The sequence below is a fragment of the Chelonus insularis genome, unplaced genomic scaffold (genome assembly GCF_013357705.1).
Source record: "Chelonus insularis isolate UGA/USDA-ARS -01 unplaced genomic scaffold, ASM1335770v1 contig_310_pilon, whole genome shotgun sequence".
Classification (NCBI taxonomy): domain Eukaryota; kingdom Metazoa; phylum Arthropoda; class Insecta; order Hymenoptera; family Braconidae; genus Chelonus; species Chelonus insularis.
In genome coordinates this window covers 529,117-555,158 of record NW_023276483.1, presented here as the reverse complement: position 1 = coordinate 555,158, position 26,042 = coordinate 529,117, and the positions used below count along the sequence as shown (strand labels likewise).

General features: G+C 30.1%; 1 protein-coding gene across 3 annotated transcripts; it reads left to right on the top strand.

Annotated features, from left to right (window-relative positions):
- Positions 1-1,648: 1,648 nt before the first annotated feature.
- Positions 1,649-24,906, top strand: LOC118065386 (myocardin-related transcription factor A-like). Of its 3 annotated transcripts, none has more exons than XM_035080633.1 (12): positions 1,649-1,745; positions 1,843-2,069; positions 2,525-2,784; positions 18,928-18,993; positions 19,856-20,152; positions 20,226-20,755; positions 21,047-21,331; positions 21,763-21,903; positions 22,034-22,517; positions 22,587-23,239; positions 23,331-23,837; positions 23,918-24,906. In XM_035080633.1, the coding sequence occupies exons 3-12, from the start codon at positions 2,700-2,702 to the stop codon at positions 24,341-24,343; spliced, it is 3,474 nt and encodes a 1,157-aa protein (XP_034936524.1). In that variant the 5' UTR covers positions 1,649-1,745; positions 1,843-2,069; positions 2,525-2,699; the 3' UTR covers positions 24,344-24,906. The 3 variants fall into 3 exon arrangements, with proteins under 3 accessions (XP_034936524.1, XP_034936522.1, XP_034936523.1); XM_035080632.1 differs by lacking the exons at positions 1,649-1,745; positions 1,843-2,069; positions 2,525-2,784 and adding exons at positions 11,981-12,494; positions 13,909-14,383 and having other exon boundaries at positions 22,587-22,883; positions 22,968-23,239; XM_035080631.1 differs by lacking the exons at positions 1,649-1,745; positions 1,843-2,069; positions 2,525-2,784 and adding exons at positions 11,979-12,494; positions 13,909-14,383.
- The last annotated feature ends 1,136 nt before the right edge of the window (positions 24,907-26,042 follow it).

Below are 26,042 nucleotides of genomic sequence, written 5' to 3'. Positions count from 1 at the left end.
CCGCGCGTACTTACAACTGCATCGCTATCCGACTGGTCGACTGGTCGACGACCTGGAAACGTACGTCTTGCTGCACCAACATCCCGAGGGGATATCGCCAAGGGATGAGGATTTCATTAGATCGCTTTGTATGTATTGATGATACAAAAAAAAAAAAAATCATTTTTTGTCACTGAAATGACCAAAAAAAAAATGTGTTGAAAAATATTCTACCTAAATATAATAGTAAACTTGGCGAGCTATTTTTATCTGACTGATCACAAATAGATAAATATTTTATAATTAGACTAGACAAATGGTATTAGCCAATATCCATGTATTGTATCAATCAACGTTCAACTTATTAACAGCAACGAGTTTGTTAGTTTATATGAAAAAAGATATATTTCCATCATCACTATCTACTCAAGTATTACTAATATTGTGGCTTTGAGTATATGTTTCATTACTTTAAGGTGATCGTATGGTTACAATAGCAATCTTTCCTAAGCTAAATGACGTTTAGCTAAAAATAGTTGGCTGTGAGACTTGGAGTGTTTAGCTGTCGTAATAGTATTTTTTTTTTTCTCTTCCAACTCAACTATTTATTTAATCTATAGATAAAATAACATCTGAAATATTTTAATTAATGATGGTGAGTTAATTGGAGGAATAAAAAAAATGGTAATAACAAGTAAATAGGTGTGATTAATGTAGTTTTTCATAAATATGACAATCCACATAGTGGTGGGATGCGAAAGCAACGCGACCTCTCGCACTCGTGAGCATCGATGCCGACTCATGTTTTCTGACGATACTACGTGGCGGGGCAGCTGGTTTGAGTTCCTCTCTTAAGCTCCGAAAGTAGTCTCGAGAAAAAGAGAAAAGGAGAGAGAAAGAAAAATACTTGCTTTACCCGCTGTACCGTATTAACCGCTCTTTCTCTTCTCGAGGACACTTTACCGTCGCATCGATTTCTCGATCTCGCAAGCAAGGCACGCGTCTCGCCCGCCCGTAGAATGTCGTCGTAACGAGGTCTTCTCCCCTCCTTCTCTTCTTTTCGTATTATATTTCTTTTTCTTTATCTCCTCGTACCTTTTTTTTTCACTTCAATTTCATTTTCTTCCTCAGTGATTCTTATTATTTCGACTAATATTTATATCCATACTTGATACATCCCATATAAATACCACACATACATACATTAATATGTTGTATATACGAGATTGAAGTAAGTTTTAAAAAAAAACTTTAGTGGAATTATATTGAAAAATTCTATAGAATTGTTAACCATTACGAGTTATTTAAAAATCTTTAATGACATTAATGAGATAAATTTAATTAACAGTAATGTATAATATTACTAAATCATGACATATTACTTAACGATAAGTAAATTATCAATCAATTGTCATATTAAATACAAAAATATACATTATTTTGATAAAATAAATATACTGAGAGGCTTGTTTTATGAATTATTTTATAAAAAATAGTTTTTTAAGTTGATCAAGTATTGACCGATTGATTTTAAAAGAGTATTTTATTGTTAAAAAATGTAATCCTAAATACATATATAAGAAAGATATAAAGCAATACAACATACTTGTTTCCTTAAAAAAAGTTGTGAGTGATTAATTGATTGTAATTTTTAATGGGTTTCAGAGTCTGGCCACAGGTTAGACAGTGGCTCCCCGTTTTGGAGGATACAACTAGATCAAGACCTCCTGGATACTATTAGCGCTATTTATCCGGAGTGGTTTAAGGTAAATTGCCTTACACGTTTACTAACTTTTATTCAATTATCGATCTTTTTCACTAACATTATGTCATTAATTATTTTATAATTGTCAATATATGTAGGATTACACCAACAGCGGAACATCAATAGCATCAATAACATCGACGTCATCTAGTAATCAATTTAACAACGAAGAATCCACAATAGTCAGTGACAGTTCTAGTAACGTCATTGACAGTCAAATTAACAACGGTATTACAGTTGAAACTAAATCCAACAAGTCCAAGGCTAAAAAATACGACAAATCGAGGGAGAAAAGAGAAAAACGTTTAATTAAACAAGCTAACAGGTAATGAAGATGTATTTATTTATATTTTTCACTTTTACACTTTTTTTTTTTCATTTGTTTTTCGATATTTAATAAAAACATAAAATTATTAACAGTCAAATTGATATAATTAAAAGAAAAATGATGTTGCTTCCAAGTCTGTAATTTGCGGCACTTGCAAGAATTTATTACACATTCAGTATTTTATTAATACTCAACGATGACTATAGACTTCATATGTATAATCAATTATTTAATTTTTTTTTTTTTTTTTGGTTTTTTACATTGCTTCATTTGTTATAGTTTAGCTTCATTTATTACTCTCAACATGTCATTAAAAAGCTTTTAATTTCATTATTTCTCGTCACAAATGTTATTTACTGTTCGAAAGTTTGCTAAAAAGATTATTATAAATAAATCATTTAAAATAAAGATAAAAAAAAATATTTATTCAAGTTTATAAAATTTTGTTTCAGAGGTAATATTTGTGCGGAGGTTGAGAGTATAAAAAAAGGAAAAAATCAACAATATACAATTTTGTCAAAACAAATAGAATCAACGGTAAACGATTCATTAAAAGTAGTGAGAAAGTTGACAAGTGATACAACACAAAATAGTGTATTAGAGGAATTAAAAAACGAGACGGTAGATATGGCAGAAAGTAATAGATCATCACCGCCAAAAGCTGAAGTCGATGATTCTCCTCTACAGCATGCCATGGATCGCAACAAAGAATGTAAGTTTTATTCATTTTTTCTTTTACTATATATAATTTAAAACTTGTTAGAATGCATTTACAAAAAGACATTATATCGTCAGCAACTTTGCTACTTGACTACTTATTTGATATGATGACGATATAAAAGATGAAAAAAAAACATTTTTTCTTTTTCATACTTTTGCTTATTTTACTATACATCATTACATGTATGTAACCAATTGTTGTTACAAGTAAAGCCAAAGGCGCCACTATAATCTAAACTATTACTCTCGTACACCTCATCGTTATCGTTGGATCTGACTTACCGTCTCTTTTAAGATTCACAACGTACCCATTATCCCCATGTTCATAATCATACGCTCATTTTGAAACACCAGATCAAATGCTGACCGCACTGCACCACCCAATGAATTATCGATTCATCGTATTTTTTTATTTTCTTTTTTGTTATTACTAATTTTTTATTCTTTACTTTTATTACATCATAAAAAAGTAATAAATATTTCCTTGTTTTACTCAATTTTATTATAATTAAGGCTCTGATATTTTTAATGAGTACTAACTGGTAGCTACTTGCACTTTAATTGATTGTATTTAAATATTTTCAAGTCATTCAATTTTATTTTTTTCTTTTATTTTATTCGAATGAGTAGTCAAATTTGCTTTAGTCTTGATAAAATTAAGTACTTTTATATGTATACATAACTATTTTATGTATTTATCAAATATGTATATAAGTACACTAAAAACAAGTGCAATTTACATGCTACTATTTATAAGAATGATGTCATTGATGGTTACCTACACACTTTCACTTCACACAATATTATAAATTTCAGGTGCAATAATATCAATTATACATTATTCAAATTATTACGTTATTATTAATAAACATGAGATATCATTTATTTATTCAATCATTTTCTTTTGTTTTTAAAATATAATTAAGTTGAAGTATATTTTTCCAACATCAAATAATTAAATCTTCAATTCTCATTTTATTGAAAGAAAAATTCATTAATTTGATAGAAACAAAAAATGCCTAAATTTATAATTAAATTAAATGTCTATCAAAGATTCAATACCTTTAGAATATTATTGTTATGATTATGACTATTATTTTATATTTTTACTTAAGAGACGTATTTTAATTTGTCGAAATTGCGTAGGCACAGGTAGTTTAGTATAAAAGTTGACTATTCAGTGTTGAATATTATACGCATTACTATCTTATATATGAGTGACTTGAACGCCAGACTAGTATATAATAGTGTCGATTTCAACGCATGTACATGACATTTACTTTTCGAACTTGTGTTATATTCTCCTCTGTATAACGATACGACATAGACATTTGACATATCTTAATCCGGTCCGCCCACTTCAGCCCTTAGTTTCTTTGCAACATACAGTTTTATGAATATGCAAAAATTGACTACTATTTATTTATATCAATGACGTAAAATGAATTTTTCATTAAAGATACCAATAATATGCACACCAGTTAAAAGAACTCTTGGGTGAGAGTTAACATGAATGAACGAACAAATAATGAATGAAACATGTGCAATATTTTAATCATAATAAAATAAATATTTGAATGCTCACGCATAAATTATAAAAAATTACTGATATTTTTTGCAACTTGATTTGTTAAGTAAATTCATCAAGACTAGAAATATCTGTTGAGTAATTTTTTGGAGTATTAAAATGATCTAGAATTATAAATGAATATTAGTAATAGGGCTTGTAAATGTAGGAAGTGGTGTTTATTAGACTAAACATTGAGAGATATGAACGCACGAGCCAAAAGTGCACGTATAACGAACGAGTTGCGAATATTTATCATATGTTCATGTGTTTATAATACGGAAGTACTTCCTCACTATAATAATTGACAAGCAACGGCACTTTATCTTTCCGGTGTCAATAAAGTATATTGATAAAATCAATCTTCCAGATTATTATTGTTGTTGCGAATAAATAAATTAATAGCAATAATTACCATACATATATATTCCAATAAATTATCCATCACAATCAGTTTATTACAATAATGTTAAAATAAATTATTTTTAATCAACAAACAATCACGAGATTGATGATCTATTTATAAATATAATTGATGTATTTGTTGGTATTATTTTGAAATGTTAATGATGAAGTTGTTAAATTAGCAAGGTGTAATAAAAAGAATTCGTTAGCAACAAGATGAAAATATAATGAGACTTCATATTGTTTGATTGAAATTCAATATTGAACGTACGTGAGACAGAAAGGAAGGAAGTGAAGCTAGTTGTCATTCGAAGCTCGATAACTGAGTTGAGTTGATAAAATGGCAAAAAGAAAAAAGTATTCTTCTAAGCCAAAGAACTCAAATGACCGATTATTAAGCTAACGATTGATCAGAATTGCCATGTGTCAACGCCTACACGTAGCGGTTTGAACGGGACATCCTTTTTCTTCTTCTCTTCTCTAATCAATTCTTCGTTAACGTCTCATTTCAATATATATATATATATACATATAACTGCTAATAGTAAATATCATTTCCGTTTTTATTTATTCTTTTTAAAAAATGAAAAAATCATCCATGTAAGTTTGAAATTACATCAAGATTAGATGCCAATGATAAATATATATATATTGTACTTATGGCACTAAATGCACCTGATTATGACTCTTTGCTAGATTATAAATCGTATTGACCACTATAACTGCACATAAGCCATTAAGTTTCAAGAGTTTCTCCTTTAATAAATACCGTTAATCGAGTACAAGTACTTGCAGGTACTTTATAGAGATTAAAAATATCTTTCAATTTGGTTTGAATCATTTTTTTCCATCTCATTCGTTTTTTTTTTTTTCTTTCAAATAAATAAATTATTTCCTTTTTTCGTGGGGAAAATAAAAAAAAAAAAAAAACCTAGAATAAATGAAGAAAAATGTACGTTATTGATAGTTAAGATGAGTAACGAGTAAATAAATCAGAGTATTGATCAGACTATGGTAGAAATAGTTGAGTAATTTCTTGTGTTTCTTTGCTTTAAAAGTATGAAGAATTGATTTTAAACAATAAAAAATTAAAATAAAAATGATAACTTCCATCAATCAATCAGGTTGAGATAGAAGATGTCAAGTTGGTTTGACTTGAAAAAATTAGCCTTGATATATTTCGCCTACACTATTGTGCACAACACTGAGCTAGAACAACTTTTCTATCTTCCGCGTAGTCAAACGCCAACACATTTGTATTCTCAAGGACAAATGCAATTGTATATTACTAATATAATAAATTTCATTTATAAATAAGCTTGATAATTAAACCCTTTGTATAGATATATTGACATCATAATTAATCTTAGTTATTTATTACAAATAAAAAAATCTATATATTTGGTAATTTTGACAGTGACTATTTATAAAATATAAAGGTTAAGCAGGATTAAACATACATTTATTAATGATAAATAATTCTATCTGACAAAGACTTATTTTTTTTTATTTAAAATTGATTCTTTTAAATTGTTAGTATCTATCTACTAATCTATTTACGTAATGTTTTCATTAAAAATTACTTTGTTTTTCTAAACCATTGAGACATAGTAGTCTGGTACGTGTTAATTATTACATTTGTAGTATACATTATTGTTGTAAAGTAATTATGGTATAATAATAGTGATAGAGTATGATAGGTTGCCAACGCCCAGTTTTCACGGGGCTAAGTTAATATTATCTACAAGACTCTACATAATAGCTTTATTTTTTACTGTGGCGCCTTTACAGGTCATGAGATCTAATTAGCAATTAGTGATTTATTTACTTCAAATAATGAAAAAAGAAAACTTTTGCTGCAATTCTCGAAATTTTCTTGATTCATGTATAAATGTATATATTTTATATAGCAAAGTTTGCATGTAATGGTCATATAATTTGGCTTTACGTTCTCCATATCACTTGTCCTTTAAGTTCTTTTTACGGCCACATATAAATTCAAGTTTTCACCCGCGTTCTTTCTCAATCTGACACAGCTAAAAGAAACACACATTATTCTAACTTATAAATAAACGTTAAAATCTCAAATACTATTAATTGTTATATAAATGAATATGCGAGAATAATAAAAAAGATTAAATAAATAACTAGATAGATGGATAATAATGACGAGAGTTGTGTGAAGGAAAAAAAAGAATTAAAGTGTTTTCATTTGGATTATTTGGAAATCAGCTTTACAGTAAGCATATCTGGGCAAAATAAGAAACGTGGGTGAAGTCGAGGACACATTATATTACATCTTGAAAGTTTTCTCCAACAAATGAACCGTTACATTTTTATATAGTATTATTGGATACGTTAAAAAAAAACGATACATATTAAAAATGAAAATGATAACAAAGAGATTATTTATCTTAAATCACGATGACTTTGAATGAATTTATTAGAGCATTGGATTGACTGAATCTTGGGTAGTTGGAGGAGTTTGGAGATTTTGAGGAGACTTTTTAATAATTGACTTTTTGAAAGTCGAAATCAACGAAGAAAAATCGTTGAAGTTTATATACTGGATAATGGCTGATGGTAGATGAGAAAAATTAGCAATTAACTTCTCTGGCGGCGCGTATTACGCCGATGTCGCGTCGGCGGTAATTGCTTTTTGCTGAAAACCTTTTTCGTGTTTTTTGCATTCAGTAAAAAGTGATTTGCATAATGCGTGAGGTTGAACATGGTACCGATCGATCGGTTAATTTAAATACTGAATACATATATTGAATGGCGATAGGGCGGCGCGAGCCTGCCTCAGGCCATTAGCTCGTAATTATTGTTACTTATTGCTAGTAAATACCTCGTGCTGGTGTCGCACGCTTATACGACGTGCTACTTTGTAAATAATTCATCTCTTCATCAAAAACAGAACAAAAAAAAATCATTTTCTCCAATTACTATTACTTAGTAATCGTTGTTCTTCAATATTTATAAAAATCATTAATGTATTATCAAATTTAAATTCGTGCTTTTGAATCAATTTAACTTCAAAATGATTTCCTTTGGTCTCTTTTCTTTGTATTACATAGTATCAACAGGCAAATGAACTTGCTCGAGTGTATATATTTTCGCGGTCGAGATTGGCAAAGGTCTACGTCGGCACGTCGTTGGATCCAAAGGTCCTGCGCATGGGCCCGCAAACTCCCGCACAGTATTTACAGCGGAATAGAATAAGGGACTGTTGTGAGGTCAAGTCTTGGGTCATCTGCGGAGGCTTGTGTGTTTCGTGTCATACGATATACCGCCATTTCACTGCTTGTCCTGTTTGTTTTCGTTTTTATGTATATATATATATACACATAATACAGTGTATATCCACTTGCTCTACTTTTTCTTTCTATAAAATTTCTCATGTCTCTCATTTTCAGGCGAATGCATTTTTCAATGCACCGAAACGAGTGTTAACTTGAAAAGATAAAATTCATTTTCTAAGAAATACCGTTAAGATTTATAAACCTCCATGTGTTTTAATGTATACAAAGCATAGTCCATTTTATTTACGATTAAATGATCATTTTGTAATGTTAATAAATAAATCATTCTATTGTTAGTAAGAGTAAAATTGGTATGTTATCATCAATTTGTCGAAACTTATTTTATTGCAAGCAGGGAGAATACAAAATCAGTATGTGCAATCGAGATAAGCGTTGTAAAAGTTGGCCCACACGTCGGTAGATATACTGAGCATTTAGTCGAGAGTATACGTTGCAATAAAACAATGGTAAGATCATGGTAATCATAAAATGATAATACATACGCAACAAGAATCAAGGTCAACAGTGCATTCATTTTTCTCTCTTTTTTGCATTTTATCAACTAACTCATAGAACGATTTTTTAAAAAAAAATCCCATTTTTTTCATTAAAATAAAAATAAACCCATTATTTTTATAATTCTTAATTCTTGGAATGTATTGAAAGAATAAGAAAATAGGGTAGAGTAATAATTATAAGAAGGTGAATAATAAATAATTGTAATATAATAGTAAAAGAATAAGAATGATTTTGATAAACATTTTTGTTACTTCCTCATTCTTGAAGATTTAAAACAAGACTCGACAAAAGGGCTCGGTAGTACGCAAGAGAACCCTCAGAAGAAAAGTGGAAGACAGCAAACGGGGATAATAATAAAACGAGATATCTCCCGTACGTGGGCGGTCGTATTGTTAGCGCAACGAGAGGTATGTGCACGCGCGCGCGCGCGACTTATTCCGCGGTGCTTCTGTCTTTTAGAATTCGTTGTTTGTGTATATGTACATTTAAAGAAGAATAACCAAGAGATGCAACGATGCATGCTGTTACAAAAAAAAAAAAAAATCAAACGACAAAAGAAGAATCATATACTTGGGATAGTACTTTAATAGTTTGTTATGAGTGTAAATAACATAATAATAATAATAATAATAATATTTTATTACAAAATTCATATTATGAATATTTTAAAATAATATGAAGGAGAAAAAAAATGAGTCTGTTTGTTGTAACATTTAGTATGATAAGGATACATAAATGATGATACTATTGTAATAAAATCGCCGAGCGAATAATAATTACAGAAGCTGCTTAAGAATGAGGTATATTTGTATGTTATTTTTTTTCTTTTTTGTTCCATTACATGTCTTGACATTACTGTCTACTGCTCTACTCCAACTGTACGCTATGTTGCTATATGCATGCATGTGTGTATGGTTAGAGAGAACAAGGTAAGATAGATAGTATTTTCAAAAGCCATACCGCCGCGATAAACATGCATTATTTCTCTTAGATGTAGATAACTTGTACACATGCGCTAACGCTATCAGACATTCAATATCACACATCCTCAGGATTATTGTCAAATAATATCGAGATTTATCAAGTAATACATAGTGCAAATATTATATTGATTAGATATTAAATGTCAAATAGATGTTAAGAAGTAATAATCATTAAGTTGGTTTTATATAAAATCAGGACTATCGTAGGTCGTAGGTGGGCTGCGCGTAGGCTAAAAGGGGTCTTGGTCGAATCAAGTATCATGATATTGTGGAACTAAATGATGATGTAAGTAAAGGGTACATGCTATTCATTCATTTCGAAATAATGTGAATTAGTACTTTTACTATCATGTAATTGACCTTTATATTATTTTCATCAACAAAAGTAAAAATAAAGTAATTTTTAATGATAATAAATCAGAGACAATTAATAAAACAATCGTGGGAATGATTTTAAAAAATGATTAAATATACCGATTGTTGCACCTGCACTCCAACAAGTGTAATAATCGTACGTTTAACTTGGAAAAATAATCATTTCATTCATCACTACTTGCGCGATGACATCAGATACATACTTGAGTCAATAAATATCAATGACCAAGTGTTGTTCAGGAGTATCGGTAGTTAAAGGTAACACAAGTTGTAAATAAAGGTGTGTTGTAATATTGTCGGCATCACTACTACATAACAAAGGATGAAGGATTAGTTGGAGAAGAGTCCTTTGATTAAACATGTAATATGTGAGGACAATTGATTACAATCATTCGAATATGGAATATTTGCAGATAGAGACTATTGTCTTTGGATATACATGAAAGAAAGGTCATTTTACAGATATTACAACAAGTCAAGTGTTGGTATTGGAGTAACTTTTGAAATTATTTCATTTTTATGTATAGAATAAAAAAGGAAGGAACATGATTTAAAACAATATCGGAGTAAAGATGAATAAATAGATCTAGTTTGGTACAATTGCAGTAAATGCGATACAAGGGCGCAGTGTGTTTGCTTTGTGCAGACAATTTCTGTACTCTGAACAGCATTTATCTTTCGCGTGTGAAAATAAAGTGTTGCTCTGAATTCAGAAGAAACGAGAAGAGAAAGAGTATGTAGAAAAGATGAGGGAGGAGCTTTAAGAGAAGAGAATCGGTAGCGAAAGACCTTATTAACATTTCGTTGGGATTCACAGAGAGATTAAATTGACAGGAAGGATTTGCGAGTTGTTTGTTACCGAGCTGTCCCTTGGGCGGCGCGCGTGTTCTTAAGACTCCCACAAAGAGCCAATCTCTCGCTACATTTTGCGCGAGATCTTGTTGCTTGTATACAGCTAGTGTATAGAGTGTATAGAGATTCTGGTGCGGTTTATTCAAGTTTGTCTCGATCCGATCGCAAATTCGTAGTCTCCACACATTTCTTGTATTATATTATGTTATGCGTAAAACACTTGCAAGAACGTACAGTATCCTGAAAAGTTGAATTATTTTTCCAATATTATTCTCTCATCATTTTTATATTTTTTCCAATAACTCGTAAACATTTATTATCATTATAAACTGAATTATTTTACTTGAAAATATCAACATATTCTATGTCATGAATTTTTATCATTTTGATCAATGAAATAAATAATATTATGATGACGATGATGTTTATCACATAACTGTTTGTCTATTTAAGCCGTATTTGTTCTATTTTATTCGAATTCATGTCAATAAGATTTTTGGTATGATATTAAAATTGAGACACTACAGTTGTGTAGGCGAGCCGGACATGGTTGATTATTTCGACAACCGGACCCAAACTCTTGTGGATGAGCAATGTAAGCGTAGGCAGTAGCTCGTAGCATTAAGATATAGGACGACGTTAATACTGAAATCAATAGAAAATAAAAACGATCATCTTACAAAATAATAATTGGTAACGTAGGTGGTGGTGGATTGAAAAATGTTTACTCTCATCATTAAAGAGTATTGTCCTTTCTCAAAAAATGACGAAAGATTAGAAAGAGAGAAAAAAAACAATGTTGCAAAAAGGTTTGAGAATGAAAAATATATTATTATATTGATGACGTTGACTTGGGGCACGCGACCATACGAGATTGTCCCCTTTCTCTTGTACTAAACTAGGGCCTGACGTGTTGAGCTGGCCCGAGTTTACCCCACCGTTACCACTCGCGTTGGATCTTTCGCCCACACACGCCCCTCTATGATTCTATACGTCTTTACCCCACCGTTCACACGTGCTTTTCTCTCTTACATGTATTTACTCATCCAACATAGCAACAGATAAATATATAAATGTGTGTACATTTTCCATCTTTCTTTTGGTCTCACGTGGGCACCACTGCAACGACGCAACTACGACCCACACGCAGTTGCCTGTGCCTCCTGCAGGGACCGTCACGTGGCCCCTCTCTTCGTGGTCCGCTCGCGCACGACTCGCGTCCATACACACACCCTCAGTCAGAAACTAACTGAGAAACCGGCTGCCGGACCGGAACGATCGGCCAAAACCTCCATCGACTCATTACGCGTTTGCTTATATTTTTTTTGTTTACTATTATATACGCGTGTATGACTCACAATAAACATATGTAAGTGTATCTCCAAAAGTGCATCAAGTGTAATCCCAAAATAATCTTTTTCATTTACATCACGGAAAAAGTGTCAATTACTCTATTTGACTGTTTTGCTGAAATGTTACTCTTGTTATTATTATGTTGGAGTATTTTTTCATTCAATTAAATGGTTTTTTAATATCAATATTGTGAATTATTTATGACATTGTGGTAATTGATGTTTATGTGTGAGTGTTACAATATTTGTAGTCATTTGGAATATTTGGAATATTTGATATTATATTTTATTCGACTCGTTTACTTGTAAAGTGGTATGGATTATCTGTTATTATACTACTAATTCAGGTATTTTTTGACACATCTTTATATGATTATTTGTTCCAATCTTCACTTCAATCACTCTTTCATTATTTCAATTAATCTCATATAAATTATAGTATAATTGAGCTCTTCATTTTGATTGGTAGTTCAAATTCATTCATATCTCACTAAAATAAATAAATTTAATCAAAAAGAGAAACATTTTTCGTTAAAATAAATGTAAAGGTTATAGTTAATTGAAAAGGAAAAAAAAATTTGATTTGACAGTACGATATACTTAACTAACCACGATAATACAGAAAGCATAACAAGCATCGAGGTCTCTTAATGAAGCGATTCCTATCGTTTTGAAAAATCTGATAATTAAATCAAGTTCTTTACACGCGATATTAATCAAGTCACTGTCGACAAGTAGCTTGTATCGCTCCTTTGGTGTTGAAAAAAAAAAAGAAAAAAAAACACTTTCTGTACACAGAAATAAGTCATATATTTTTGAATGAGCACAAGTCAAAAATTCCTCAGAGTAAAGTCATTTTTTTTTCTTCAACTGTATTAAATGATTAAAGTGACGTGAAGGTACTTGAATAGTGTAAAGAGAATAAAATATATTATTTAAACAACAATTAACTCTTACACAAACAACAGATAACATGATATGTGATTAATAATAGCGTGGCCAAAAAATGAAAACGTTTTGCAACAAACTAATGATATCAACAGGTCGGTATTATAACCACAAACGGAAAAATAATAGTCTCACTGCATGTATGTAAGTGTTTAACATCATTTTTTTAAGATCGTATGACCATTTAATTTCGTAACATGATACGTCGTTAAAATAATGTATCGTGCAATTAACCCCCTGACTGTGGTTAATTAACGGTAAATTTGAAATCAACCAAAACTATCATCGATTAAACAGTAAAGCATAAATGTTTCAATATTATGCATAAACTCAGTACATATTGTATTTAGATATGCAGTTAGAGCTTTTATAATAAGTGTTCTGTCGAGAGTTGTAAAATGAAATTTTTTTTTATATCTGTCACATCTTTTATTATTATTCTCAAGTATCGAAACTTTTTCAATTTCACTATTTTTTATGGCTGGTATTATCCTAAATCTTTCAAATAATAATTAATATATGAGTGAATGTAATGTGGGCGACTAACGGCTCCAACTTGTAGGATTTTTATTTTAAGTAACACATTTGTTTCTTTTTATTTCTTCAGCTTTACATAAATTTATTTATTTCTTGTATTCAAATACAATTAGATGATTAAAATTTTTTTATAATAATATTATTGATGAATATTAATTTCTCTAAATTAAATGATTAATTGACAAGAATAATTTGAAGTGAAGATAAATGGAACAAATGATTGAAAGCATCAATTGAGAAGAAAATTTCAAATTATGAATGATAATAATATTTCAGAAATAAGACAGAATATGAGAAGCATACAATCACAGGAAAGAAGAACATATGAAATAAAATTTAAAACTGCATCTAAGATAATCAATGGATAATCTATTTATCTAGTCAAGCATCTTATTGAAAGAATAAGGGGAAAAAAGAATACTTTCTCATTAATCTGTGATATTGAATAACAGGAAAGCAAAATAATAATAATAATAGAAATAAAAAAAATATTATATAAAATACAGATATAAATATATTTGCCGAGTTAAATGTGCCAGGAATAATAGTTCAATAAAATCACATAAGTGCAAATTAATTTAGTTTTAAAGAAAAAATGTTTTATTATTAATATAATAACGGAGATTGAATAAAATACACGTACAAACACACAATATCACTATGGTTATCTTGGATCCTGAGCAAAAATTTGAAAAACAACATTGTGGTCGGCGTATGTGTGCCATTTGTCGTCGTATCAAGCGTGATAAAGGTAATTATTTGAAATTTAAAATAATAATAATAGTGATAGTTAAATAGGAGAAAAAAGTAGGTGATGGGGGAGGAAGAGGAGAGTGGTATAAAAAAGAAATAAAATAAATTGTCATTGAGTAAGAGGCTAGAAATTTGTGAATGAAACAAGAAAGCGAAGGGCGCGTGTAGGCGTACTGCCCACACATTTTATCATAATCGAGACCTCCGGCTACGTTGTACTCAACATAACCATTCGCGCGTAGAGCAAGGTTGCTTACACGATTTAACGCCGAGTATGTGTCGATTTTATCGATTCTTCGGATCTTTGGATATTATTTTATGTATATACCCTTCTGTATTGTCATATTGATACAACAAAATTATTTACATGTGTTCAATAAATAAACAAAAAATTAAAAACACTCTAGTTATGATGATTTTTTATTTATTTTATTAAGAGAAAAATTCGAGGATGAAATATGAAAAAGAGAGAGAAAATGAGGATAGAATAAAATTGTCATTCTGTGCACAGACATTCGATCAAAGGAAAATGGGTGGGTTCTCCTCCTCTTTTACTTAGGAAGGAGGGATTTGAGATCTGTAAAGACGCATAAGAGGGGATAAAAAGACAAGGAGTCGTATAGTTGCACACGAGTGGCATGCACCTGTGCATTGCCGCCATATAGGATACAAGTTATGGCGTTTTTCCATGCCACGAACGATCGTATCTTTTACCAGCGAAACCAATTCCATTTGTGGAAAGCGTGCAACCGAGGTCTCGCTTGTGCTGTTTCTTTTTGCCGCTATCTGCAGACATACTCTGCAAAGTCGACTGCCACATGATGAAAAGTAAATTAATTATTGTACGGGACTTACAGGTTATAGAAGGACTTGCAATCAAATTGGGGGCGGCCTCGGAAAATAAGAAAAAGGAGAGCGACTGTGATTTTATTTATTTTATGACTAACAGACAATGATACAATAAATAATCACGCACTACTCTTCTCATATTTTTTTTTTCCAATCTTTTTCTTATACATTACTTTGATAAAATAAAGTAGACGCAACTCACTCTATCAAACATTATTAACACTATTCTATTTATTCTATTTACACTCTATCCATTTAATAATAAAATAAACATACATTATTACGTCAGGGATTGCGGTCTTCTGTTCATCGTTGACTCTTTGTTTAATTACGTATGCAACATTCCCCTCTTATTTATACTCTTCCACCAACATACAAACTTTTCATCTTTTTTTTTCTCTGTATATTTTATTATGAAGAAAGAAACAAAAAAAAAAAGACTTGTTTTCAATGATAGAATTAGTAAAAGTTCATTCATAAATGTATGTATGACAGTAAAATAATTCTCGATCGGTAACATATTATTTATATTATCTAAACGATCTTTGTTAACATTCTTTTCTAGTTCACCTTCTCAAACTTGTTGCTACTATTCTGCACGTGTCTTTATCGCGACGTTTTGTTCCGTCTTCTCGACTCTCGAAATCGTAGGTGTAACCAGTTCCTGTAAGTATTGCACGGCTGTCAAGCCCACGTGGTCCGCCTACATACATGTGTGAGAATATATTACTTTAAATGAAAGTTTAAACTTTTTGGTGATAGGAGAAAATGTAAAAAATCTCTTGCATTGAAAATTTTAAATTAAGAATTTGTGAAATTATTCTTACAACCGAAATTCCTTCTTTAAATAATCTCTATTTTTATCAAATATTGTTTATTTTTTTTAATCATTTGTAGTATTCATTATAAATTATTACATTTATAACAATAAACAATAATAAATTTGAAGTAAATAATTATTTTTAAAAATGCAGTTCTTAATTATGAGATGTTTGTTGACGAGAGACATCAAAAAAAAACATCCTTTTAATTACAACTTATTTTTGACATTTAAAAAGAGCATGAAAAAATTTTTTTCGAAAGATTGGAGTAACAGAAATACCCTGAACGAGACGATTGATATAACACTACAATTTACGCAATACACAGTCGCTCGTAAAGCTTCCACTGATTTATACCGACAAACAATATAAATTTAGTTGTGTTTTTAACCCTATTTTTCGACTCAACATGACAGCACCGAAAACTTCATATTTTTTATTCTCATTTTTTCACTTTTTTTTTTTAATCATTTCTCAGCAAATAAAATTTTTCATCCTCATATTCATCATTTCCACCATATATAAATTATTATAAAATTTATTTTCTCTTAATAATTTACTAATTAAAAAAAACCCCCATGTAGTCAATGTCAAGACTTAAAATATGTACATTTCTTTATGTTTAATGAATCTTCACATTTGAGAGATAAAAATGAAGATAAAAAAAAAAGATTTAAAGGGATGAACACAAATATGTATGGGAAATTGTTTATAATAATGGACAATATTGATAGAAGTGTGATGAAGTATTATGTAAAAAATTATATTAATATTGTTCCTATCAGAAGGCGTGGCCATAAAATGGGTGGAGCTTAAACTATAACACACACAAGTATATGTTACACAAAATTATCTGAATGTACATTTAAACATATTAAATTTCTATAAAACAATTTGTATTATATATATGCACTTTATTAGCTTCATGTTTTGTTCTCGTATAAATATTTCATTACTCGAATCAATTTCTAAACAACTTTTAAAAAAATTTATCTTACTTTCTGACTCATTATTTTCAATAAAATTCAAAAAAATAATTTTTGACATTATGACATTTCCATCAATTAAATACTCCAAATACTCTCTACTCAAGCAACTAATCTGAAAATCTATCTATTTATCTACGGAGAAAGAAAAACGAATAAAAAATTGAAGGGAAATGATGAAATCTGAGAAAAAAATACACAGTAAGTAAGAGAAAAGTAAAAAGTTTAGAAAGAACTGGAGAGAAGAGAATGGATGCAAATGGATCCAACAAACGTATATATACAACTCGTATTTGATAATAAGAATGAGCAGAGAGGAAGAAATAGACGACAACCACGACGACGACGACGACACGGCTGTTGGGATCTCCGGGTTCTCGAGGCTTTATTTATACCCAAAGCTTCATATTATTGGATCACCCCCGCGACACTAGCTTGCACTAGTGTGAATGTGTCTTATCCGTCTGTCTATTTTGTGTGTCTTACTGTCTTCTTGTTACGTACACGACATTCAAAAATAGAATGATGGAAAGGAACACGTGAAAAAAATTCATTGCTTCACAGTAATCGGTATGATTAAAATTACAGACTGGAGATAAACATAATACTTTTTTTTGTTCACGATAATCTCAGTTAAATATCATACCACTACTTGTATCTCACAAGTGCAGACTATTTTTTACTTTCAATAATCTGTAATGAATTGATCATGAAAAAATATACTCTACACTGAAAAACAAAGATTCATTGAATCAACTAAAAAAAACCAGAGCCATTTAGCAAAAGTATTTATGGAATGCATGGTTCTATGGTAGTAGTAGGGTAAGATAGTTGAAGGGTAGTTGAGAAATTATAAAATAAACTTTTTTTCAACACACCCACCAATGACCTCAACAATCTAATGTGAACAAAATGTCCTTAAATCGAGTGCAATATTTGACACACACACAGTAATGGCTAAAAATTGTACAAAAGTTTAATCATCTTCCGATACAAAATATACCAAAAGTAAAAGAGAATAAAATGATGGAGTAATAAATGGAGGAATTTGGAGTAATAGATAGGAATGTAAACACAATTCAATAGTGTAAATATTTTATCATTTATACAGCAAGTTTTAAACTTGAAAAGAACTGGTGTATAAATCTTTACTACTTAGAATTCGAATCGTAAACTGATTCGATAGGTTTTGTTTTTGACTTTGAATTTTATGCAATTCTTCTCAGCAATACACACTGTCGTAGAACATTTGATATTCCGTAACTATATATACTGACTGTATTTATTTATATCAACGGTTCCCTTTGTGTGTTAATTTGTACTGTGGAGCGTAGCTTATAAGCCATTCTTGGGTTAGACATTTAATGATTTAGCCAATTCTTAATGACAATATAATCAATAATGAATTTTACCATTTTTTATTCTATTCACGATAATATTTGATATGATGCATTATCGTCATCGCTGCATTATTATAATTACCTTTGAATTTTAATTATAAAAATATGTATATTTATAGTTTAAGAATTCTAACGAGCGAGAATAATACATATGTATACTGTTTAATAATATAATATATTTAAAAAACAATGTCATTGATTATACATGCTTGTATGTATATAAAATTAAGAGCTCCTTTATTTATCTCGATATATTTCATGATTCACATCCTTTATGTTGAATGGCGGCCGACAAGCAGAAAAAAAATAAGTAACTCGTTGTACGAAAGAGATCATTATCACGAGCAAGTTGCAAACGAAGTGCATCTCAAGAGTGTCGTCAACACAAATATATTCAAATATATCACTTTTGTTTATACAATAACAAATTTTTAATTATCTACAAGCTAACAGAAATAGTAATTTTTTTCTTTTATTTTGTTACAGCATTGAAAGTTAAATTAATGCTAAGGAGACCAATCAACCAATTAGTAGCTCAGGGTATCATACCATGTGAGTATCATATATTTATTCAATTATTATACACTAAATAATTTACTCCCATTTTACTTATACTAAAATATTCATCTTTTTCTCATTTTTTTTTATTCAAAGAAACAAACTTTTATTTATGAATAATGGGAAATATTTGATTCAAGTTGTTGTTTTTTCTTGTGTGAAAGATATGATTATAAAATTTTTGGATAACAGTCAACAAAATGAATAAGTGTGTATTATAATATTCTGGTATTACGTATATTATATGTATTATACACAGATATATGTATATAGGGCCACCGAACTCACCGCAAACTAAACGCAACAACTGGAACACAGCCCATTTCATATACATCAAAATTGTTTACTTGAGTTCTCTTATACTCACTCATTTTCACTTTACCCTCGATATAATCCAGTTGGCAAAGTTAAGCTCTATACCAACACCACTCATAGTCTCTCCAATTACGTTTTAGTCTGCACATCCACCGACGCATTATATTCCCGAGAAAGAGCTAAATGGTCATGCCTCTTTTCTCTCAGCTACAGTGTTAGGTGTAGATACCTCTTCTTCTTCTTCTTCTTCTTCTTCTTCTTCTTTACACGACGTGTCTTCTTCATGCACCAATTTAGAACGCTTTCGCAAGTCGTGACAATAACAGGAGCTGCAAGCTTGATCTAATTCATCAAAACTATTTGCCTTCCATCCAAAACATAATCTAGGCTCACTAATTATAGCTGTTATGTAGAATATCTTGTAGTTAGCATGTAACAGGTGCATTTCCGTGTTACTATCATTTTTTTTTCCATGTTAACAATAGGTTAAAATTATTAGTAAATTTTCAAAATTATTATTAGTGTATTTACTTTTTTCTAGCACTAAAGACACCACCTGCATTTCATGAACAACGTAAACAGTTGGAGCGTGCTAAAACTGGTGATTTATTGAAAGCTAAAATTCAACAAAGACCAGGACGAGATGAACTTGTAAGACAACATATCCTTGAAGATGTTGGACATGTTGATCCTAGTCTTGCTGAAAGGCAGCGTATGTTAAAGAAAGCACGACTTGCTGATCAACTTAATGATCAACTTAGTCATCGACCTGGTCCACTTGAGCTTATACAAAAAAATATTCTTCATACTGAAGAACCTATAGAAAGAGCTATTAAGGGTACGAAAGAGCATATTATCATATTAAATAACAAATTAAAAACATTATAATAATTGTAATAAAAATTTTTTAGAGGGTCATATCCCATTTAAAGCGACGTGTGAGGGTCAGTTAACTAAACCACAACATCCCGACCATTATATTAATTTCGAGGATGATTCACAAAGTTCTGAGGGCACCCCATCGTCGCCTGTTGAAACTCGATCTGATGTGTTAGAAACCGCAGCGAAATCAGCTGGAATTGTAACTGTATCTCTTAATATTCCTACAACCGGTGGTGCTGTCGTTGTATCTTCACCACCACCAACCTTCCATCAAACGACTTGCAGTGAATCTACCATACAAACATTTAATGAATTATGTCATACAACTGTTAATAATCGATCGCCTCAGCAGCAACAATTACAATCACATCATCAACAACAGCAGCAACAACGATCACAGAAACAACAGCATGAAAAGCAACATCATCAACAACAACAACAACAACAACAACAACAACAACAACAACACCAACAAGAAAAGCAACAATTACAACAATTACAACAACAATCTAATCAACAACTTGGTCAGCATCAAAATCAACAGTATACGTTGTCTCAGGTACGTTAGGATTGTTAAATTTAATTGAGGACCTTACAATGTTTTCTCGCACCGGTATCTATACGGTTCCCCCTCGTTAACCTAAGGACCCACTGGAATTTCAACTTCTTTTCATTTCGTCTTCTCATTTTCGAGTCACGCTTGAATTACATGAGACGAGATCGAATTTACGATTAATCCACTCTCTTTATAAACATAATATCATTTTTAATTAACTGATTATTTTATTTATTAACTAAATATGTTTATATATATTTTAGAAATAGTTTATATCTATTATTTATTTAATAGGCAAATCAATCAAATGGTACAAATGCAACTATCTTGCCTCTGGTACCAGCACCTAGTCCGATGTCTCTTGGTTCAACCACATCAAGTCTCAGCCCCTTATCAAACATTTCAATAGCATCACCACCTGCACCACCACCTGCATCAGTCACACCTAGACCACAACCTAGTCCAATAGCGATTACTGCGTGTCAACGAAGTGATGCACCAGGAAAAGATAAAAACCGAAAAAAATCTAAAACTAAGAGTCAACCTAAAACACGTACAATCAAATTTCATGAATACAAGGTAATTATGGATTTTATGGAACTTTTATTGACTGATAAAATATGAAATATGTAAAACAATAAATTGGCACGGAAAAATTGGGCCATAAATATCCTCTATAACTATACTGTTCTTGATTGGAGAGTATTCTCTTACTTGTTGCTTTCATCGCGTGAAATACTGATATAAGAGAAGTCGAGCACCAAGATCGTATCGAATGATTAATTCTTGTAATCTCGTCGCAAAGTGTACCAGACCACCTCGTTAGTACTGAGTAATTCAAGCGCTAATTGCACTTGAAGATGGTGTTGCAAAATACAAATATTCAAGTCATTTTTACTCAATTTTGTTTATAGATAGTTTAAAATACAAATAAACATAAATCACAATATTATTTTCTCATAATTGTTTTTATTAATTCTTTTTTATAATTATGTTTGAACATTTTTCAGGGACCTCCAAATGCACAAAAGACGTCTGTATCATCGTCTAGCACAGGTCTCAGTTCTGTATCATCTAGCGAAACTAGCTATGAATTACTTTTGCAACAACAACAGCTCTTTCTTCAATGGCAGCTTGAGTGGCAGCACAAGGTATATTCATAATAAAATAATAAATAATTATTCTCACTCGACAGTTACTACTATTATCCTTAGACAAAATTGTTGTAACAAATTACAGTATTGTTTTACTCCAATTCTAAAAATAATTATTATTTTCCAGTATCCTAAAATAATTCTTCCGGCAGCACAAAAATCATTGTCGTTAACTAGTAGTGGAGCGAGTGATACTGGCAGTATAAGTGGTAGTAGTGTTAATGCTCCAAGTCCAGCTCCTTCAAATGCATCCAACAATCCCTCAGAACAACCACCATTAAGGCCTCTAGGCAAGTTAGAAGACATGAAAGTGAGCGATCTAAAAATAGAATTGAAAAGGCGAAATCTTCCAGTATCTGGCTCTAAGCCTCAACTAATTGAACGATTAAAACCTTTTACGGAATTATCAAGCAATAATATATTAAATAATTCTAACGGACCTATTGTTACACAAATGGGCCATATTCTTATGGATATTCCCGGACCAATAACATCTGACGAATCAAGTTTACATGCTAAAACTCCTGAATCGCCAATAAAAGATGAACCTCACAGCCCTCGAGTTGATTCTCCTCATAATAGTGAACATGATGATCCATCAAGTCCACCAGGTAAGTCTCTAATATTAATCACTTTAAGTAATATATCACTAAGAATACTTTATTTATATATTCTTTTAGGAGATGATATTATTAAAGAACAACGAAAAAGAATTGAAGAGTTACAGCGTGAACTATATAAATCACAACAACAACTCCAACAAATACGTCAAACACAACCAACAACAGTACGAGCAGAAAAGCTCGTTCTTCAACACCATATACAGAATAAAATGCATCAACAACAGCTAGCATTACATTTACAACAATTACAACATCTTCAACAACAACAGCAACAGTCACAGCATGAAAAGCAGCAGCAAGAAAAACAATTTCACCAACAACAGCAGCAACAAAAATCAAATCAACATGAAAACAGTAATTTTCAACAACATAACACAAAATCAATCTCTTCATTATTTTTACAAGCTCAATCAAATACTAATAATACCACTCTTTTAGATTCTACGACATTAACAGCTATTAATAATAAGAAAAATCAAATGAAAAATAATAACACTACTGTACAACTGCCTACTGCAATTGTTCTTAATTTAACGAAGCCAACTAAAATAAATGGATCATTACTTGGTGCATTAGTTGCTCAAGCCCAAGTCCAACAACAACAACAGCAACATCATTCGGTTTCAACGACAACTACGACAGCGACAACTACTACCACTGAGAGTAAATCATGTCAGTCACCGTACGATGAAACTACAAAATTATTAAAGGTACAGAATTATTTTTTTTTCTCTTTAAAAAAATAAAAATTTTATCAAGTACATACGTGTGAAAATAATATATTATATTTATATTTAAAAGGTTAAAATAGAACCACTTCAAAAAAATCACATTAAAAGTCAAGTAGTTGATGATGTACTGGAAATTTTAATAAAAAATGGTGAATTACCACCGAGTGCCGCTCAAGACCCTTCAACTCCTACAACACCAAATCGTCAATTACAACAAAATTTAATATTTTCAACATCTGTAGACAATGAAACACCATCTCTAGTTTTTTCAACATCAAACCCATTGAGTCCAATGGCTATGGACGTTAGTCAAAGTGATTGTCCAAATTCACCTATTTCCTCTGTTCAACCTCCAATACCACCTCCTTTACCACTTGCTACATTTTCTGTTCAATTACCTAGTGCATTACAACAACAACAACAACACAAATCACAAATTTCATCATTTATTAATTCCAATAACGATAATGATACTGCAATGTTACTTAGTCCACAATCTACTCAACAAGGATCTCCTGATCCTCAACCACCTCAAGAAGTTACTTCATCTGATAATTCAAGAGATTTAGATCTCAAGGTAATGCATAAATAAATAATTATTGCAAAATATATATATTTTAAACTGTGAATTATCAATTAATTTAATTATAATTGTAGGAATTGGGATTAGACCTTGAAACATTGGATACAATGGATTTTGGTCAATTAGATTGTGATTTAAGAGTAAAAATGGAAACTCCACAAGAATTTATGGAGATTGGTGATATGCCAATGGATATGGATGATTCTGATTGGCTTGATTCGTTGATGCCACAATCACCATCATCATTAGCAAATTCAACCATCACCACAAATACATCTAGTGTTGCTGCAAATACAATTTCAACAACAACTACTGTAACTACATCTAATTCTATTCATTTTTCTATTCCTACATCTGTTGAATCTACAGCCAATGATCTTTATGATCCACTGCTCGCTAATAGTCAGGATCCATTTGATCTTTTTAACATCGAAGATTCTGATTTTAAAATGTCATCAGATCTTACATTAACATGGGACAAAGTTGATTTTGCAGCATAGCCCTTAACAATATGGCCATATGTACTTAACAATGAAAATTTTTTACCACTAATATGATTAAAAATAAATAAATCGTATGACAGTCATTAAAATGATAATTAATTATTGATGATTTACACAATAAATTATGTGTACTTATTAATATAAAAATATGCACTTTGAAAGTTTTATATATATATATACATATTGATACATATATATATAGAATAATCAATTGAAAAATGGTAAAAAAATGTAATAAATAAAAAAATCTTTTATACTAGGAATACGTCGCGAAGAAAACTCGCAATCAAGTGACGACCTAGTCAATTAATAATACACATAATAATATAATGTATAAATATAAATAAATTTTTAATGTATTATGATGCTAGATATAATCAATTAAGAAGAACGAAATAAAGATACATATAAAGACGAAAGATAATTCATCATTGTGGACCAAGACTGGAACAAATGTGTACGTACTATATAATAAATTTATATAGTACTAATGAATTGATAAAATTGTTCATTTGTATCGGTGGCTAATCAAATAAAAAAACATTTTAAATAATGATAAATCATTGAAATTTGTCGATTTAGATAGAGATTTTACTAAATATTAAATGGGAACAAATGATAATTATTAAACGAAAAACATAAAAACGAGTGACAATACTCCAAAAAATAGATCAACCACTAAAAAAAAAGGAATCAACAGCAATAATTTAAATTCTCCAAAGAATTCCTCGTTATTGAGGTGTTTAGTTAGTTTTATTATTCAATTTTTAGTTAAGCGTTGTTTGAATTTTAATTATTGTGGGTAATATATAAATATATATATATATATATATATATATATATATATATATACCAAGTAAATACAAAATGATAATGCATCTACTTATCATTTATTGAATACTAAAAAAAAAAAAAATTCAATTAAGAATTTACCTTGACTTTATATTATATCTTAAACTACAACATAGGTGGTAAAATAAAAATAAAAAATTACGATAATAATAACAGTAAGATAAAAATAACATAAAACCGATTATAATAATAGTATAATATAGGAAAACTAATTACAAAGTTGAGGAATGATTTAATGACAGTGCTTGAAAATCTTTATTATCGATCTGTGAAGTAATATTTTTCTTACTGTTTTTAATTTAATATATCAAAAGAAATAGAAATATTCATATTTATTAAGATTTTTAAGCTGAGTCAAACTTATCAAATATTTCATATATGCCAGAGCATGTGATTTCTAGACTATTCAATTATTATTCTTATCAATCAAACGAAACAAAATAAGATATTAGGTAAAAAGTACACATGGCATGGCGCGACTGGATTCGTAACATATGTACTTATTTTTATTTTCCACACAAATATATATATATATACACACATAAAACAAATATATATATATACTACATATGTGTATATTTAATTTTACGACATTCCATAATTTAATTTTATCATCTCACTGATAAATAATTGTTATTTTCCTTGATTAATTCAAAGATTTCATAATTTCATTACAATTTATTTATAAATATTCATTAAAATTTTCATTGGAAATTTAGATTACTATATTGTTCTCGTTAAATTTGTCGTGCCTGCCACTTTTATCTATTTCGAAAAAAGTAGGTAATATGAAAATGTATGATTCTAAATTATGGATAGCGAAATTCACTAGATTTTTTATTCT